Source organism: Ictidomys tridecemlineatus, chromosome 9 (assembly GCF_052094955.1).
Source record: "Ictidomys tridecemlineatus isolate mIctTri1 chromosome 9, mIctTri1.hap1, whole genome shotgun sequence".
NCBI classification, from domain to species: domain Eukaryota; kingdom Metazoa; phylum Chordata; class Mammalia; order Rodentia; family Sciuridae; genus Ictidomys; species Ictidomys tridecemlineatus.
Window position 1 is genome coordinate 96,053,221 of NC_135485.1, and position 19,837 is coordinate 96,073,057.

The following is a 19,837-nucleotide window of genomic DNA, read 5'->3' on the forward strand; positions in this document are numbered from 1 at the left end:
CATGCCTGATCTAGTACCTCCAGAGGCTAAGTAAGGGAAGAGGGTCACAGCTTCAAGGCCCCCTTTCACAAGTTTCAAAATGAGAAGTAAGGGAAGGGCAAAGCGAGGGCTGGGAGCCAAATGGAATGTGCAGGGGAATGATTGGGGAGTCACAGTTAGGATTCTGTTGGGGTGGCAGTGCGATATGAAGTCAGATTCCTGGCATTTTAAGCACTGAAAAGCAGCTGAGTTGAAGGGAAACTTTTTGTATGATTTGTTAGTTTGTTTTAAATGGATGAGAGTGACTTGTGTAATACTTGGGGGGAAAACAGTAGAGAAGGATAAGGCTGATGATTTCAGATGGAGTAGGGAGAATGTGTTGAACAGCTTTCTGTAGGATGACATGAAAGGGGAGGGGATTTAGACTATGTGAAGGGTGGAGTGGTGGGGAGGATAGATAAGATTTTTAGGATGTAGATACATTTGTATGACAGACTTGACCAAGAGCTTTTGTGCCTGGGGATTTTCTTTTTGAAACAGAAAGTACTGTCATCCGGTCAGAATGGAGCAAATAGGCATGGTTTTTCAGAGGGCTCTAAAGAAAGGTGGCATATGCTAAAATGTAGGAAAAGAACGACAGAAGTTGAGGAACTAGGTTTGGAAATATGGGCACTGCAGTGTGGTTGTACAAATGTGGAGCTTGCATTTGAGAACAGCAGCAAAATGAAGCATCCTCAAGGGAGAGCTGGCTTTTAGTTAAGAGAGGGAAGAGGATGATGTTGACTTTCAAAGAAAAAAGTGTTCCAGTGGGGTGGAGAGTTTAGATAGAACGATAAAGATGGTTTCTAGAGAGTTGCTGGTTAGGAGCTGTACAGGCAGATATGTTTTGGCAATGCTAGAGAGAGGCGGCTGCAAGGGCTGCATTTGGTGAAGGAGTAAGCCAGCATTGGGGTTCTGGATGGACCTCTTTTGTGAAGTCACTTTCTTGCCAACCTGGGCTGAAGTTCAAGGTGATAACAGGGAGAGGCCAGATGACACCTGTATTCCAGCTGGACTTTGATTCAGGTTTCCAGTTGAATTTAGGTCAGAGTATTCATGGCACATCCATTGTTTCTCTTCTGGAACTCTCCAAGATGCTGGGTTTGCATTCATTAGGCTAATGAATATTAACCTAGTAAATGTCTTGAATTTGTTCATTTCAGTTTATATTTTTAAAATATAAATTTTTTTCTGATATATTTTCCACTAACTCAGTTGGAAAGCACTTTTACTTGTTGTTATATGGTACCCTTGATGTGTGTGATCACTTTTTGTTGTTTCTGTGCTTGTCATGTTTTTTTAAAGGATCGAAACAATGCAAGGCAAATCCACGAGGGTGCAAGTTTACCCTTTTTTGAAGTCTTTGTTGATGCTCCTCTGCATGTCTGCGAACAGAGGGATGTCAAAGGACTCTACAAGAAAGCACGAGCGGGAGAAATTAAAGGCAAGTAATATTTTCTTCCCAGTTTCTCTTGCTTAGATATTTTATGTTTCCACCTGTCTGACACCCTTTACTCAGAGATTGGGAATATTCAAGTGAGTATTCAAATGACTTGGGGCTCCTTGAGCACAAAGGTGGGTCTCATTTCATGGTTCTCTCTCCTAGGCCTAGCAGCAGTAGAGCATTGTGCACTTATTGTTGGTCATGTTGGAATTTTACTCACAAGACAGAGTTGTGACTCTGAGAGGTGGTAGAAACCTACTTGGTTAAGTGAGGTGTCTAACATTAGGTTACTTACTAGCTGCCGCCACTTCTACAGTTTTTGTTTCAGTGAAAGTGGAGGACTTAACTGAACTACTGGGAAAAATGCCTTATATAAGCATCTTGATTTTTAATTTTTTTCTTAAGTTGCTGATGGATCTTATTTATTTATTTATTTGTTTGTTTATTTATATGTAGTTCTGAGAATCGAACCCAGTGCCTCATATGTGCTAGGCAAGTGCTCTACCACTAAGCCACAACCTCAGCCCCTATTATAAGTATCTTGATGGCAAGAAAAATAGCCTATTTTTTTTTTTTGACTGAATCAATACTTTATTTTGTAAGTAGCCTAAATAGCTTATATTATTACATTGCATATATATAACATGTCATCCATTCTTTTTTTTTTTTTTTCTTTTTTTTTTTTATTGGTTCAAAACATTACAGAGCTCAAGACATATCATCTTTCATACATTCAACTCAATTGGGTTTGAAGTGAGTCTGTATTATGTATTTGGGGAGTTCAAAATAGCCTATTTTTATTTATCATAGTGCTTGGAATGGTCCACTATTCAATCTAAGTAGGACTAATATATACCACTGATTCTATCAACATATACACTCTTTACTTTTTTAGGTTTCACGATCTGCTCCCAGGGTTTCAACTATGTTGAACATTAGACATTGAAAGAATAACTGAGGACCAGTTTCTACTATTGCCTTTGATACCAGTCATTATTTATCTTATAGACATTCTTGACATTAGGGAAATAGGACATGCCAGCATTTAAAAAAAAAAAAAAAAAAGAAAGATAGATTACTCATTGAGCATTGTTTAGGGATGAGTGATTCAGGAAGGTAACTTTTGTTTGTCTTCCCAACAGGGGGTAGCCTGGGACCATCACAGGATTTATCAGCAGCTCTGTGATTTTTGATTTTGGTATTCAGTTTCTGAACCTTAAAAGTGAAAATTAAACCAGAGGGAAAATAATTGTTATTCTGGGAGTGCTTTACTAGATGAGACAAATTCTGCCTGCGTTGGTGACATCTCATTCTGTGAACAAGTCTGACATACTTCCTGTCAGTTCTACCATGGAGGCCCAGCTTCTTGACAAGGCCCGCTGTGTATAATCCCTCCATCTACTAAGCTTCTTGACTCAGAACAGGCTGCTTGACTGGAATAGTGACAGTGGGAGGGAAACCAGTTTAGCCCATAGCTCCAATATCATTCCAATGATGGCCAGTTTCACTTCAGCTCTTTGTATAGAGATTGGTCACAGAAAAGCCAAATGGTATGTACAGGATTCTGCAGTCTAAACCTTTTACTTCTCTTAATTGTAGTTGGTTTTGTTGTTTTTGCAAGGGTGGATTTGTGAGGGAGGCAGGTGTGTCTGGCTGGCTGGAGTAAACTAAACCAGTTGTGAGCAGGGACAACATCTTGAGCATTTTTGTATTTTAAAATTTTGTACAGTGTGTGGCCCAGTGTATAATACCTGTCACACACATTCACATGTTGATTAAATAAAAAGCAGGCGGGAGAATGGGGTGTTCAATACATATTTCACTGCTTTCTATTTGTAGGGTATATGTTTGGTGCTTAGGAATGAAAAGATGATTAAGACCAAATTCAAAATGTCCTGGAGTCATTTGAGTTTATATTTATAACGGGGGTGTTCATGTCAGTCTGTTTTTGTTTTCCTTTTTTTTTTTTAACTTTCCCAAGTATTGGCTGCATTCCTCAGAAAATGATCCTTAGGTTAATTTTTTGTGTGTATGTGTGTGTACTCATATATGCTGATTTATTTAGGTTTGTCCTATTGCTAGGTTTCCTGATTATAGCACTATTAAAAAAACAAAAACATTTGCTTGTCAAAATGGTGCTTAACAATTTCCTACCTGCAGTTTCAGAGCTGTGATGGTAAACATTCAAGAACAGACAAGATCTCATACATTCAGTGGACCTCAGTCTTTACTAGACCTTTAAAGACATTTATTAGGCAGTGAATATATTCCTGTCATCCATTCCACATGTGGATTATGTCACGATTCCTACTCAAATAGTTACTTATTATTGACTTAAATATAAGTGTTTTCCTCACAGCATGCATTTGTTGCAATCAACTAGCTAGCTGGGTGGAAAACTCCTGAATCTCTGCAGCATCAAGCCAAGTCTTTAACAAAGCTTTGCTAGCTTTGTTGCACATTGGCTTTACTTTGGGAAGTCTTATAACCAAGGGCTAAAGCTGGAGAAATCATGGGGTAGGACTCCAGTGAATTGCCACAGTTTCAGTCAGAACTTTACAACCAATGTTCTAACTGGAATTATTTTTCCTCCAGTTATTTTATTGTGACCTATCACTAAATATTGTTGGCAGATATTTTTTCTTGGATTCAGGACTTCAAATGATGCTTAGAAATATGAAATAGGAAAAAAAGAAATAAGTGTGCTATAGGGTAATAGTACATATTTTAGAACTCTTTGGCTAACTATACTTTTTAATAGGAATGATTTTAAATTTATATTTACCATTCTAACTTAAGATTGGCCTAAACTTTCCATGTTAGGCAGGACTTGAACAACTTATGTTGGTGTAACATCAGGGTGTCAGGAGCCTAGCTTGAGCTCAGCTGACTTACTCTGGGGAACTGTTGTATATTTGTTCTTTTCTCTGCAGTTATGTAGCAACACACATACAACAGGGAAAATCGAGTTAGTGGTTAATATCTCAATTGATACTATTTGATTGTGGAATCTATTTGGTGATATCACGGACTCATCATTTTTATTTATGTTTTACTTAAACTAATGTTAATTCATGTTGCCTCAATACTTGCTATCTAATGGCAGAAGAATCCTGCAGAGCTTTGATTCTGCCAGGGATAATCCATGTGACTGTAATGGACAGATTGACTTAGTGTCAGTTTTTGCATTGCGAGGGAAAAGTCTTTGTTCAGTTTGTTGTATGCCTAGAGCTCAGGTATGATGGCCTGTATTCCTGTGGAGAGGGAAGCTCTGGGTTACCCAGTGGTATCATTTCTTCATTTCTTCACAGTGTAGGCATTTACTTAAGAGGGAAAAAAAGAAAAAAGGTGACAACTATAGTTGATCCTCATTATTTGTGGGTTCTTTATTTGTGTATTTGCCTACTAAAAATATAAAACAATTTAAAAGATTGCCTACTTGATAAAAGTTATTTGTAACCCTCAACTCGATACTCCTGTAACTTTTGGGGTCACTTGTGGACAGGAGGACAGTGATGAACAGTGGGAATCACTTGATTGACATGTTTCCAGCTGAAGTCAACAAAGGTGACACTTGGCCTTCTTGTTTCAATCAAACCTTAAATACATGTCTTTTTTCACCTGATTTAATGCCATGTGGGTTTTTTTTTTCATTTTAATGCTTTTTTTAAAAAATGATTTTGCTCTTTAAAAAGTCCCCTAGTGCCAAAAATGCTGTCTAGCACCTCTAAGGACAAGAAGACTGTGATGTTGCTCATGGTGGAAAATACACATTCTGAATAACTTGTATTTTATCCAGTGTGTTTGAGGTAACTGCCATTCTTGTTCAGGCAGGAGTTCTAGTGCACTCAGCTGTGAGTTCAATGTAAAGGAACTTATATGTTAAATAAAGTATCTTTTAAAAGAATAACACCCAAACAAAATGAAAGAATTGACTAATTGGCAAAATTGTGGCCAGAGGCTGTCAGGAATCCAGTCTTGTAGTTTACAAAGGAGCAGTGGTTCAATATTTACTTATTTAGTATTTGTGACAACTTTGTTGAACATAATTAGACTGGATAATGATAATTGATTCTATGTGTTTATAGAAGAAATGGAAATTTAATTAGAACTCTTCTCCCAAGAAAGAAGTGTCAGTTCCATAATCCTGAACTGAGAAGGAACAGCATAAATATTAATTTCAAGTAGAAACTTGTACTGAAGAAACCAGCTATTTTAATTTCTACCTCCTCTATTATCTGATACCTTTCAAAGGTTTCACTGGAATCGATTCTGAATATGAAAAACCAGAAGCCCCTGAATTAGTGCTGAAAACAGACTCCTGTGATGTAAATGACTGTGTCCAGCAAGTTGTGGAACTTCTACAGGAACGGGTAAGAGACAGTGAAAAAAGAAAAACCAGAGAAGAATTATATCCATCTTGTAACCTTCCCCCTCCAAGAACATGGTAATGTTAATATTGAACAATATTTGTATTTTAAATTATTTAAGGGCCAACAGGTTTCTCTGTGTGTGTCACTGTGTTGGGTATTGTGGGGCATGCTTCATATGTACAATATATGAAATATTCTGGTTAATTAAACTTCTGAAAACTTAGGAATAACATAATCTTTTATCAGTAATTTTACCACATCAATTCCTAATAGCAGAAATCCAGCCATGATTATTCAGCCCCGCAACTTGGTATTATTGTGTTCAAGTTGAGGTACACAGTATTGTTAACTTTCCCTAGACATTTAGGGAATGCCTGCATTTTCCCTGTGACAATTTGATGGGTATCCTTAGAGTTGAATTTTATCAAGGGATTCTGTGGAGGGTAAGGTTCCAGAACATAAGGACCCTTCTCTTGTAACTGGGCATATTGAAGCTTAAAGAGTCCTGATATTATCCAGGGTGCTCAAACCCACTAACAGGTGCATGGTTTCTTGACTCTGTTCTGTGTTTCTAGAAATTTTTTTTCTTTTCCTTCTCCTTTTGCTCATACATTGATTAAAAGCAAAAGTCCAACAGTGCAGAGGTTAATCAGCTGTGTTACCATTCCTGAGGGATTTACATTGTAGGGGACAGAAACAAAAAAAGATGATATAACTCCTACAAAGTGTTAGAAACCATGATTTCAGTATGTCTGTGGTATCTTGGAGCCACAGAGGAATTACTATGGAAAGGCTTTCAGATCTTTCTCTTCTGCTCATTTTAAAAAGGTACTTCTTCTGTTAGGTATGAAATTTTGAGTCGACAGTTTTGTTTTGTTTTTTTTTTTCTTTCTGTTCAGTATTTAAAGATGTTGCTCCATAGACCTTGTTTGCATTATTTCTGAGGAGAGTTTGATGTCTTGTCTTTGTTCGCTATAATTGTGCCCCGCCCCCCCCATCCCCGTCTGAACCAGGATTTTCTCTTAATTCTTGTTTCTTAGCAGTTTTGGTATGATATATCTAGGTTTTCTAGTATGTTTGGGTCTTTTTCTTCCAGCTTAGGGTTCTCTGACCTTCTTGGGTTGGTAAAAATTGTTCCACAGTGTTAAGATGCTCTTTTTAAAAATTTTTAAAAATTCTTTCCTATTAATAATTTAGTTTCACTTACTTTTAAGTTCCTGATTCTTCCCTGTATCTATTAATAGTGATATGCTTATGGAAGAAATTTTAAAACTCTGTTAATCATTAACAAGCAATTTTGTCATCATTTGGCTCTCCTTTCCATGTAGTATACAGGGAAATTCTGTTGAAATTCTCCATCTTTTCATGCATGTTGTCCACTTTTCTACTAGATCACACAATCATGAATTATAATATTATATTTCAAAGTCCTATATGATGGTTTGAACATCTGGGTTGTTTCTGGACATGGCTTTGTTGATTATGTTATCACTTGACAGGGTTTTTGATTTTTTGGCCTTTTTGTGGTATCTTGTGATTTACTTTATTGAAAATTGGATATTGTATCTACATGAATAGAAGAGGTTGAGATAAACAATATTTACTCCATGGGGACATCTCTTTTTCTGCTGTGCTTTTAATATAGTGAATTGAATTAATTCAGTCGGTATTCAGTTGCCTTTCTCCTTATTTTATAGTTTCTCTTATTGTACCACAGGTTTCAAATTTTTCCAGGGTTGAGTTGCTTTACCTTGTACTGGTGTGGGGCCTGGACTGTTCTTGGGTTTTTCTCAGTGTACCTGGTCCAGATTTCTGCATCTTCTGTGTGCCCATTCCACAGAAGGTGTCTCTTTCCCTGCTCTGTTCCTCTTTCAACAGTAAACTGCTGTTGCTTATTTTTTTTAGTGCTAGGCTTATGGTAGGAAAACCACAGTGATGGTTCTAGGTCTCATGGTTCAGCTTCAGTCTTAGGTAGGACCTAAGTATCCTCTTAATGCCTTTGAGTCTTGAGGCAGGTTTTCCTCAGTGTCTACCTCATCCTGACATGGCAGCTAACTTCTTTGAACCTGGGATGTCCTGTGGGTAAGTTTCCTATTTGTCACATCACTAGCATGTTTTGTGTCTATTTACCTGGTTTGTATCAGCAAGATCCTGGGCCCAAGAGGGTTTCTCCACCTCCTTCCCTTCAGCAGATCCTATTTGATTCTACCATTCCCCTAGATAGACTCTAGGAGTGGACCCTAGGAGAGCTTCTGCCCTTGTCCGTTGACTTAAGGTTTTTGTGTATATGAGGGAAGGGTTTGGGAAATGGGCAGAGTTCTGTGACTGTACCACTGAGGAAGACTCTTAGTCTCCAGACTTGACTTCTGAGCTTTCTTCTGAGCACCTGTTTTTGGTCTTTTTATGACTAAATACAGAAACCTTTGTTCCCGGGGATCCCAGTTATACTCACCTGCCACACTACTCTATTCTCAGCCTTTAAAAACTTTGAACATATTTTAACTGTTTTCTTCTTACCAGCCTTTATTCCTCCCATGTTTTGGGAAACAGTTCACACTTCTTGTCTTTTCTGGGTGGCCCTTGTCACTCGAGAGTATCAGTTCAGCTCATCGTTTTATGACCTTAGATTAGCTGGCCCTTTCACTTGTTGGTAATGTTCTCCTGCTGCACCTCCATATCTCATTTTCAGTGAATTTTTACACTATTGTTACTGTTGGTGCTTGTGTTAGCTTTGCATTACTGTAAGAAACCCCCTGAAAGTCAACTTAAAAAGAGAAGTTTATTTTGGCTGGTGTTTTCAGAGGTTTCAGTCCATGGTTGGTTAGCCCTATTGCTTTGAGTCTGTGATGAGGCAATGTATCATGGTGGGAATGAGTGGCAGAGGAAGCTGCTCAGCTCATATTGGCCAGGACGCAGAGAGAAAGAGGAGGGCTGGAGTCCCAGTGTTTTCAAGGTCATGACCAGACTTCTGTCCACTAGGCCTCACATCTTAAAGGTTCCCCACCTCCCAATAGCCACAGGGCTGAGGATCAAGCTTCCAACACTTGGGCCTTCAAGGGACATTTGTGATCTACACTATGGCAGTATTAATGACAGTTTTCATTTATATTGGAATAAAATCCTTGCTTAGACATGGATTATAATTTTCTGTCTTTTTCATTGAAACTTTCATTGTGATTCCCATATTTTTTCTTTTTATTTTGATTGTAGTTTTATTTGCTTTTTTGTACATTGAACTTAAGTTTTTTAACTTGAATGTTGTTATATCAAAGTTATAAAGTATCACATAAAGTTTTTAAATTTCATTAGGTTTGTTTATTTTTATATCTAATTAAGGAATCCTAAGTGTTTTACAAAATCCCAGAAAAATGTGCATAGATAACTTTTTATATAATTTTATGGGGCTCGTGAATCTCTGAGGTGTTTTATGATTAGAGATGATTTCAGATAACTCTGACATTTATAAGTATTTTGACAGGTACTGAAGGTATCTCTCTTCTTCTTTTCTGTTTTTATTCAATTCATAATCACTTTTAAGGCCCTTCTTAGCATAGCATCTTTTGTGTTTAATGCTTTCCTACATACAGGCTTTTTTTTTTTTTTTTTCATTGTGTGGAGGAAGATGTTTTGTTTTTATTTTAAAAACATTTTACTTTGAGAAAACGTTACATTTCCTCTGTAAGTCTAAAAATAACAGAGAATTCCCATACATTCTTTACAAGCTGTGCTGATTTTTCCACTGATTTACTTTCCTATCCAGAATTCAGGATATCATATTCAGAATTAAATTGATTCTTAACCATAGATCTGTAAAGTGATGATGCAGACTCCTGTGGTATGTGTAATGCACAGGATTTTACATCTTTTTTCTTCTTGTTTTCTCCAACAGTTAAATATTGAGGGTAAGTGCCATGGTATGATGTTACCACACCTCCAGTTCTGTATGCCTTTTGGTATTTGCAGAATCATCTTTCTGTCGTGTAGTCTATTTCCCCTTTTCACTCTAAAACATTACCTGATTTTTCCCATTGGTTTTTAGAATCAGGGTGACTTGTGTTCCAGGTTCTTCATAGTTTGCTTCCAAGCTTTGTATTTTCTTATTTGCTGACCCTATGTCTTTCACTGTAGTATTTTCTGTATCTCTGTGTCTTTGTGTCCGTTTCTCTCTTTCTGTTGCTTGTCTTAATCTCTGAAGTCCTAATTAATGCCTTCCTCCTAATTTGTTTGTGCCTAATTAATGAATATGTGAATTGCCTTTCGTTTTATACAGATATTAGTCTGTATTATGCCTGCTAGTTAGTATGATGATTGGGTAATTTTATTCAAGGTTTGAAAAAGAGTGATAGATCAATTAATATTTGCTGAGTACATATATAAGGTACATATATGCAGGGCATTGTGTTTTCTTTTTTTTCTTTTTCTGCTTATCAGAATCTGGGGAAGAGGTTTCTTTTCCTAGTTTAGCTTCCAACCACCTTTCACCTGAATTACTATGGTAGTTTCCAAAGTGATCTTTGTGCTGAGTACTTTCTACGTAAACTTATGAATATTTCAGAGAAGTTAAGACTTGCTCATGGATTCTACCTGATGACTGCAGAGTCACTTTCATATACTTTTACTTTTAGGACTCTTCTCATTACATTTTAATACAATGTAATTAAATATGTATATAGAAAGGGATTCTGGTTATATTCGTTTAGGACAGAGAAGGTTTCAAATAGTTGAAAAATTATTTGTTTTTATCTTAAAAGTTGAGTAGTAACAAAAGAAGAAATGCAAATGCTTCCATAGTATGATTGCTGTCTTTTGGTATCACTCTTCTTTGGGTCAAAAGATTTCAGTTACATGCTTTTCTAAGTAAGTGACTCACTTCCCATTGAAAGCATGTGAGTATTTCTCTGCTGTTCTTGGTTGATCTTATTAATTTAAGAAATACTTAGTGGCTTATGTAGTTGACACTGTTTTAAACACTGGAGATGTGACAGTGAATTAAGCAATAAAATTTCCTGTCTTGTATACCTTAAGTTTGGATTCTCACCACCACTGTTTTGTTTATAATGTATGGACTAGAATGACCGTAGAGAATTTTCCTTTTTTTGTAACATGATATAGAATTTCAAAATACAATTGAAAGAAACACACACACACACACACACACACACACACACACACAAAAACTACATCTCCTTTGTTTCACTCATAAAGTTGAGTCTGTAGTGGGCATAGAGCACATGGAGAAACAAATGAATACCTGACACTCAGCTGAAAGTTCAGTTAGCTGGTGGGATTTTGGGAGTACATTTGCCCACTGCACCCGTACTGCAAATAACTTGGTGTAGTGAGTGTCCACTTTTCATAGCAAACTCTGTCCATCCAGGGTTAGCAAATTCATTTCAACTTCATTTTTATCACAGGCATTAGTGAGGTTTTCTACAGGTGGGTTCTGAGGGAGAACATAGTAGAGTCTAAACATAGATTAGGAGATGAGGGGAATGAATATGTCAGGTGTACTGGTGCCTTAAAGCAAAGGCTGATGACCTCATCTCCATAGTTCATAGTGTGTAGTGTGATGACAGCGTGAGTTTATAGTATGACAGTATGAAGAATAGAGGTCCTGCATTAGCCAGCACTATGTATGAGAGTACTGTGTATGCTGAGAGAGACTGCCACAGACGCGGTTGGGCACCCTCAGTATCTCAGTAGCACTGTTGGATTGAATTTGTTAAACTCTGAGAAGAGGTGATAATACAAGGTTGTTTGTCCCAGAGAGCTGGGTCAGGAGTGATTGACTCTGCAGTCCATACTCTTTGTCTTTCTACTACATGGTTTTTTATTAATAGCTAGATTATTCCCTTTCTAGTTTATTTTTGAGTGTGAATCTTTTCTCTAATCTTTCACATTCTTTGACAGTTGTTTCCTAAGTGTAGTTGGGTCTAAGAAATGGAGAGGAGGGCATTTTATTGACCTTAGAAAGATTAGTATTTTTAGAATAATTTTTAATTATTTTAGAGTGAATCAAAGGTAATATTGCTTGGGTTGGAAAGAATGTAACCATGTAAAAAAAAAAAAATAACAAACTACCATGTCTGTTACCTGTTAGTTGGTTAGTGAAATGTTTGTTCTGTATACTGTGAAATAAGAAAGTGCTTGTAAGTTACTTAATTACCTTTGTCAGTCTGAAATAACAAAAGCAGAGATCTGCTGAAGATAACAAATTTATGCCAAATGAACATTTTAGTAGGATAGTGCTGCCAAAGTAAACTGAGTATTTAAGGAGGCAAAGTGGACAGACAGGGCCTTCTAAAGCTGAAGTGCAGAGGGTTAGATAAACTCTTTTGGAACAATTATCATTGGCTACAAAGATGAATGCCATGAGTGGCAGCAGCCCCAAGGTTGGGCAGGCAGTTGCTGGGCAGTTATCCTCACAGAAGTACTTTGTGCTTAAGTTTGCTGCAGTCTTTATGCACTGTGGTCTGGTAGTAGTTACCTGTAATAGTTCTTGTTCAGACATATGTGCAATGGATTCCCTCCTTCATGACCTCTGGGCTTTATTTATTTTTTGTTAGAATTTGACACATTTTGATTCAGACAACTTTCCCACCTTGGAAGGCCGAGGCACATTTTACCAGAAGGTTATGATTTACTTGGTTGTAAAACCTGAATCTAAGTTGTGAATGGGTGACTTATGCCTCTTAAAATGAACACTTTATTTCTAAAATGAGCTAAGTAAAATTTATCTTCTTTTCAGGTTCAGTTTTGTTAGACTTTTGAAGTCTTTTTTTTTTTTTCTTATACCAACCAGACCATTGATCTCTGAGGGCATCTGAGTGCCAAGCAATTCCATTCATTTCTTACCTATCTGCAGTTAGTTCAGTTCACAGGTTAAGTGCTGAGTCCCATAGGACTACCTCTGTTTCAGATGACAGCCATGAATGAGGTGTGAGGCCCCACTTTTATGCCCAGCTGATTACAAATTCGGGATATCCCCCCTCCTATCAGATTTGATAATTTTTTAGACTGACTCATGGAACTCAGGAAAGTTCTTTATTTACTATTGCCGATTTATGATAAACTCAGGCTTTTTGTTTGTTTTAATGAAGGCTTTGTATAGGCATGAAAGATTAAGTCTTTGGTCATTGAACTCAATCCCTGACCCTTTTCTCCTCCTCAAAGGTGGGGTGGGTAAGACTGAAAGTTTTAACCCTCGATCAGAGCTTGGTCTTTGTGGAGACCAGTGCCCATCCTGGAGCTCTGTAGGAAAGATCAACCAAGAGGCATCTCAGTAAGACACTGAGGAGATTCCAAGGATTTTAGAAGTTGTGTGCCAGGTACTGGGGACAAAGACAAAATTATCTGTGCATTTCCTGTTGTACCTTGACTTTTTATTATAGAAGAGGATAATGTGGTCTGACTTTCCAGAGAATGGTGGTGTTTGAGAAGTGGAGCCTCCGTAAGAATAATAATTATAAATGGAGTTCCCTTTATTTGATACTCAGCATTACTTTGGAGAGACTCTTCTGAAATGAATTCTATCTGGACTTTTTTATTTAATGTCTTTTAGCAAGATAAAGCATTTATTTCAGTGTTCAAGCAAAACGTGTTTTTAGTATGCTGTACATTGGGTATTTTAGGATGATCCTGTGGATAATTGAGTGTAAAGGTACAGATCATTGATTTTCTTACCTCTCTTTTAGTTAGGATACATAATGTAATTGGTATAGGTAATATGGTCATTGCTATAAAGACTACATTTCTTGGCATTTGGTCAAAGCATCTTCATTTTCTTAACATGCTTCATTTGGTGAGTATTCGACAATATAGAAGATACTAACAAATAATAAAGATTTTTAATTTAATTTTTCTCCCTAACCCTCCAGTGGTCACTAGATGGCCTGCTAGTATTGCACTTTAACTTGGCTTGTTATGGCATAAGGAAGTCAGCTTCATGCTGCTGGTTTTAATCTAAAGTGATATTTTAAATACTGTTTTAAAATCTACCAAGAACTTGAGATTTACTAGTGCTATAAATTATTTAAAGGTTTGTCTTTTTACAAAATGGCGATTTAGTGCTCTAAATGGATTTTATACCACACATAAAAACCAAATTTTGCAGCTCAGTTTTCAAGTGTTGCCAGAATGTTGTTTGGTGTTCATGCTCTGGATGCATGTAGTTTAGATAATAGAAGTTTAATAGTTATATGAAAAAATGAATGAGCCCTAGTGTTTAAGTCTGTAAAACAGATTTGGCTCTAGAGGAAAAAGTACAGAAAATTCTTAAAGGAAAAACTTACAAATAGAATCACTGTTTATGAACATATTCACACATATAGTATACTTTCAGAAGGTTAAAATGAGAAGGCAGGCAGGAGCTACTGTTTTGGTGTCATGAGTGTTGTTTGTCCTGCCTGCCAGTGTCCAGGTAAAAACAAATAATCTATCTGGACAAGGATATGGATATAATATATGTTAGATCATAGATTGACTTAGGTTGTATTTATTCGGTCAAGAAAATAAAAGTGTTTGGATATCCAATTTGCATTTTAAAATTAAATTAATATTTAAAATTCATAACATGTAAGTGTTTCTAGACTTGTAGGTTGTAGACCTCACCCATCATTAATAGTCATGTGTGAATTGTTCACTGGGCCCTTGCACAGGACTCCTAGGAGCATCCTTGAGCCCCTTCTACCCTAAAGTGTGGGGAGACTGGAGTTCTGCCGAAGGGAGGGGAGGTGTCTAGGTGTGTGAGAACTTTTTCTGGCTTGACTTGTGATCTGTTTTTTGTTTCAAAGGAAATTTGCTGAAATAAAGGTTTTTATATGTACAAATTGAAGAACACATTGTTTCTAATAGGCAACTGTGACTGGAAATCCTAATGAATCCCAAATAAAATGAATAGCTCATGTGGCAGGGACATCACATTCTGTTGTCCAGATATCTTGTCTCACTTTGAGGTGGTTTTGTTCCTTTTGGATGTTTAGTGGTGGTTTTTGAAAATGAGATTTGTCACTAGGATGTGCTTGAAATTGCCGACGTCTGTATTTTTTTAAGATTCTTTTTGTATTCCTGATGGAGACTCCCTCCTTTTGTCTCTACACTTAGAGTCTACATAGGAGTCAGTTCCACTGAGCAGATGTTTCATGTTTGTTTTGATTCATGCTGTATGTCTGCATTAATTCCAAAAATACGCACTTTATCTTTTGAAAAACAGTAGCAACCCCTTGGATTTCTATTTGGCAATGTTTAGCCATCAGAAGAATTTGATATCCAAGTTGTGAGGCTTTTAAAAGTCACTTGAAAATATTGCAGTAGTGAATTTGAAAGGGGAAGAATTTTATGAAATGCTCATAATGAAAAAATTGACTCTAAAATAAAATACAAAAAAGATTTTCTGCTGGCATGGTGGCACATGCCTATAATCACAGTGGCTCGGGAGGCTGAGGCAGGGGGATTGCAAATTCAAAACCAGCCTCACTTCAGAAACTTAGTGAGACCCTGTTTTTAAATAAAAAATAAAAAGTGCCGGGGATGTACCTCAATGGTTAAGTGCCCTTGGGTTCAGTCCCTGGTAACCAAAAAAAGAAAAAAAAATTGAATTTTCCCTCATCTGAAAAGGTGATTAAAAACTCTTGACTGAAAATGTGTCCTTACTAAAACACAAAATCTGTGCACAAACTTTTAATGTTTTGTTTGGCTCAAAAATTATTTGTTTGGCTCATAGTGTAAGTATTAACCTGTTTCATGTTCAAGCTAGTTGTCTTGTAGACAATAGTTTGCTCACAAATTATTGTACATATATGCCTTATCTTAGGTATATGGATGGAAGGAAATGTAGAAATTTCCTACAGAAACTTTTGTTACTTTGTATTTCTTCCTTTGACCCTCTTTCTAGGGGGACTAGAGTCAGGAACTTGCATGCACATTCTCATGTTGTGGTGGCTCTGCAGGAGACAGCTGCTGTGGAGGTAAAGCATAGCCCCAGTTGTGTGACGGGAGCTTTGCAGCAGACATTCCCAGTGCTGATATTCCTCAGTATCTGTGAGCTGTACCTAGGGATGCTGGCTTAGAGAACCAGCTAAAAATGCCCTGTAGCATCCAACAAAGATTGAAAGATTAGTGTGCTGGAAGCTTTCTCTTCTGATTGTTGACTCTTATCAGCAGTAAGTGTGGGGGAACATACAGAAACATATCTTGACCTTACAGTAATACACATTTCAGAGATGCTTCAGAAAGAAAGTTTTATGGAAAGTCATACTCCTCACTGGAGTTGAGAATGAAATTCTTCTCTTGCCTGGAGTCCCTGTGTTATGTATTCCCAGATAGCATATTCTGGCTTTCAAAGTGCTGAGAGGTCTGAAGTGGCAGAAATGGAAGTTGGTTCTCAGTTAATTCACAGCAGCAGGGTTTGAAAAAGTTGGTTGAAAATTTTAATAGAACTATTCAGGCCTAATGGAAAAGTTAAGTAGCTTTACTTTTTTGCCTAGAACTCTATCAGCACACAGAAAGATCACATACTGGCTAGTAAGTGTGGACATTATAAATGCCTAATAAAATTTATTTGTGAAAGTAAATTATGAACAATTTCTGTGACATAATATTTCATAATTCAATGTTCATGGGAAGAACAGTGCACAGTATTTTTGGAGTTGAACAGTATTGGGATTTCAGTTGGAATCCCAGTTCTAACACTTACCAACTAAGTATATGACTTTGGAAAAAAATAACCTTATTTCTCTGGTTTTAGTGCTCTCATCTGTGAAATAGGAAATAATAATAAAATCTGCCTCAGAGTTACACTGAGGATTCTATGAGTTAATATACTGTATGTACAGAGTTTAGAACAGTTCTGACATGTAGCAAGCACACTATAACTATTATTTATTGAGCTTTTAGTGTGGGTTAAGTACATTGGAAGACACTGTATCAGGGATTTGGGGCAAGTTAATAACCTCCCCTGGACCTCAGTTTCTTCATTTGTAGAGGGAGGATGGGAATAGTTTCTTCTACCTTCATGGTAGAAGATTTTGCGAAGATTAAGTCAACCAATTCATGTGAAGCCCTTAGAACAATGTGTGGTGTTGTAGTAAGTATCTGGTTAATGTTAACCCCCACAGTTTAATTGTCACAATGGCACTGGAACCTATATGTGTGTCTTTTTTTTTTTTTTTTTTTAATTTTAGCATAAGAGGAGGAGATTGGCTGGGCGTGGTAGTGCACACCAGTAATCCCAGCAGCTCTGGAGGCTGAGGCAGGAGGATCCTAAGTTCAAAGCCAGTCTCAGCAAAAGTGAGGTGCTGAGCAACTCGGTGAAACCGTGTCTCTAAATAAAATACAAAATAGGGCTGGGGATGTGACTCAGTGGTCAGGTGCCTCTGAGTTCAATCTCCGGTACCAAAAAAAAAAAAAAAAAAAAGAAGGAGATTGGTGGTAACATGTTAAGTTACCTGCTCAAGGTCTCACAGTTTAAATTTTAACACAGATCCTAGGTACTAAAAGCCTGTGTTTTCTTTCCTTACTTCACACTGTTAGAGGTGGAACATTAGAAGTAACTGATAGACCCCTGTTCTTTTCATGTATCTTTTTTGGTTTTGAGATATTGTGTCCCAAAAGTTTTGTGATTAATATAAATATTTAATTTCAGATCTCTTGTGAAACCATATCATACTCTTTCTTACCAAAATCCTAATGAATGCTTGCTTTTTGTGTTTCAGTGAGTTTTAGCATTTATTTCCTGGTGTAGAGGATTTTAATTCTTCATTTTGCAGCTTCCAAGAATCTATGCCTCAAGCCTCCTCTTTGGGAGTTTACATATTCAAGAAGCTAATTGAACATGTCTGATATATGTATGCAATTCACTTAATGAATGTCATATTGTCCTTCCAGGAAAAGTTGATTCTGAATTTTTAGTTGATGAAGTGTAATAGTGTTTGCATAGATTGCTACCATTTGCTCTGTGATGTCCCTCTGTAGGTGGAGAACAGTTGGGTGGAAAGGTAGAACAATGACATTGATGAACTTGTAGAGGGATATATGGTGGTTTTTCCCCTCATTCCTCAATCCTAATTTTTTATAATTTTCAATAAATGTACTAAAAACAATTTCTGGAGTTGGAAGGCACAGAATGAACAGCCTTAAGCTATTTCTCTGGCTAGACTTAAAGAAGGATCTTTTTTTTCCCCCGTGTGTGGTTTTCCTTTTCAGGTACATAGTTCAGTCAACTTTATCACTTCTTTGACCCCGTTGGCAAAAATTAAGACATACCTACTCTAGCATGGGTTCTTTAATTGGGGATTAATTTGCCTTGTTAGCACATGGTTGCATAGTATTTATAACTATGAGGAAAATAGAGGCAGCAGGTGGAGCTGTCTGTCTTCCTTCGCCATTGTTTTTTAATGACCTCATATACCTATTTATCCTTAGGAAACATTGATGAGTAGCTTTCAACAAAGGGTACCTGCTGGAAACTCCATTTTAGATCTGGAAGCTACATGAAGAATCTGGGTTGTACAGCGTTTGTACCTTACACGTTTTTGCTTTCCTGGGTGAGCAATGGGACACTCAAGGACACAGGGGTCTCTACCATTCCTATCTGCACTCCAGGAGCTGTGTCACTGATGGAACTTGCAGTGTTTATTTCTCTAAATTTATTACTTCTTTTCCTTAATGTTTGCTCATATTTATTCTTTTTTTTTTTAAGAAGTAGTTTTTAGTTGTCTGGATGTTTATTTTATTTATATGTAATGCTGAGAATTAAACCCAGTACCTCACACAGGCTAGGCAAGCCCTCTGCCACTGAGTCACAACCCCAGCTCCTCATATTTATTCTTAGATTTATTAAAAGTTAGACACCTTGATTTTACTAGTAGCAGCAGCCTGATCTTGGCACAGATTTTTGCAGTGCCAAACTGTGTCTCTGGTTTTCATCTTTGAAGGATAGAATGTCTGAGAAAAGCAGGAGACTAATTCTAGATTCTCAGAACCCACAGCAGCCACTTGAGTGGTGGCAGATAGGTTTCTGTGCAGTCATCTGTGCATTGTTTTTTTGACTGAAGATTTTACATAAGACAAAATATAGTCATGTGTCTCTCAGACTTTTGTCCCTCAGAATGGGGACTATTGTGGTTTGAATATGAGGTGTCTCCCCAAAAACTCAAGGGAAAATGTAGTAATTTTCAGAGGTGAAATGATTAGATCACTGGATCTATAACCTAATCGTGGATTACTCCACTTGATGGATAATTTGAAAAGACTAAGGCGGTTCTGGGTGGCAATTATAAGCTGATGGAGTGTGGATGGAGGAAGCAGGTCATTGGGGTTTGTTTTCTTGGGAATTATGTCTTATCCCCCTGCCCCGCCCCACTTTCTAGCTACCATCAGAGCTGTTGAGCAGCCTTCCTCTGCCTTGCCCTTTACCATGATCTCCCACCATGATATTTGGTCTCGGCTTAGGCCCAGAGCAGTGGCATGGGCTCACCATGAACTGAACCTTCGAAACCTCCTGCCCAAATTAACTTTCCCTCCTGTAAGTTGTTCTTGGCAAGTACATTGGTCACAGCAACAAAAACTGACCTAACATGGGGCATATTTTGAGAAAAGTGTTCTGAGGAGATTGTCCTCATCATCATTATAAGCATTTTAGAGTGTGTTTACACAAACATGGTGTCATCTACCGAGCATTGCTATGTGACATATGACTGTACAAGTTGAAGTTTGTTCCAAACACTTTTCCTCAGGGAAAATAGTAGAGAGTGTTCTAAGAAATTCGATACTTCTATTAATATTTCATTTTTAAATTAATTTTTTTATTTTTTGTATTTTTTAAAAGCAGACTTTATTTTTTAATAGATGTTTTAAGTTCTTAACAAAATTGATGTCATATATTGGAGTCACACAGCATATGTCTTTCAGATTGACTTCCCTTATTTAACAATTTGCATTATGGCTTGATGTGTTTAGTTATATAACATCAAAGGGATTGTACCATTTGCATTCCTACCAACTG

The 19,837-nt window shown here is 37.1% G+C and overlaps 1 protein-coding gene across 4 annotated transcripts in view; it reads left to right on the plus strand.

The window, feature by feature from the left end:
- The window catches only part of Papss1 (3'-phosphoadenosine 5'-phosphosulfate synthase 1), a 108,506-nt gene that overhangs the window by 38,181 nt on the left and 50,488 nt on the right, over positions 1-19,837 (plus strand). For all 4 annotated transcript variants that reach the window (XM_078021838.1, XM_078021836.1, XM_078021837.1 and 1 more), the window contains exons 4-5: positions 1,324-1,462; positions 5,717-5,835. In XM_078021838.1, the coding sequence (XP_077877964.1) occupies positions 1,324-1,462; positions 5,717-5,835 (258 nt within the window). The remainder of the gene's footprint in view (positions 1-1,323; positions 1,463-5,716; positions 5,836-19,837) is intronic.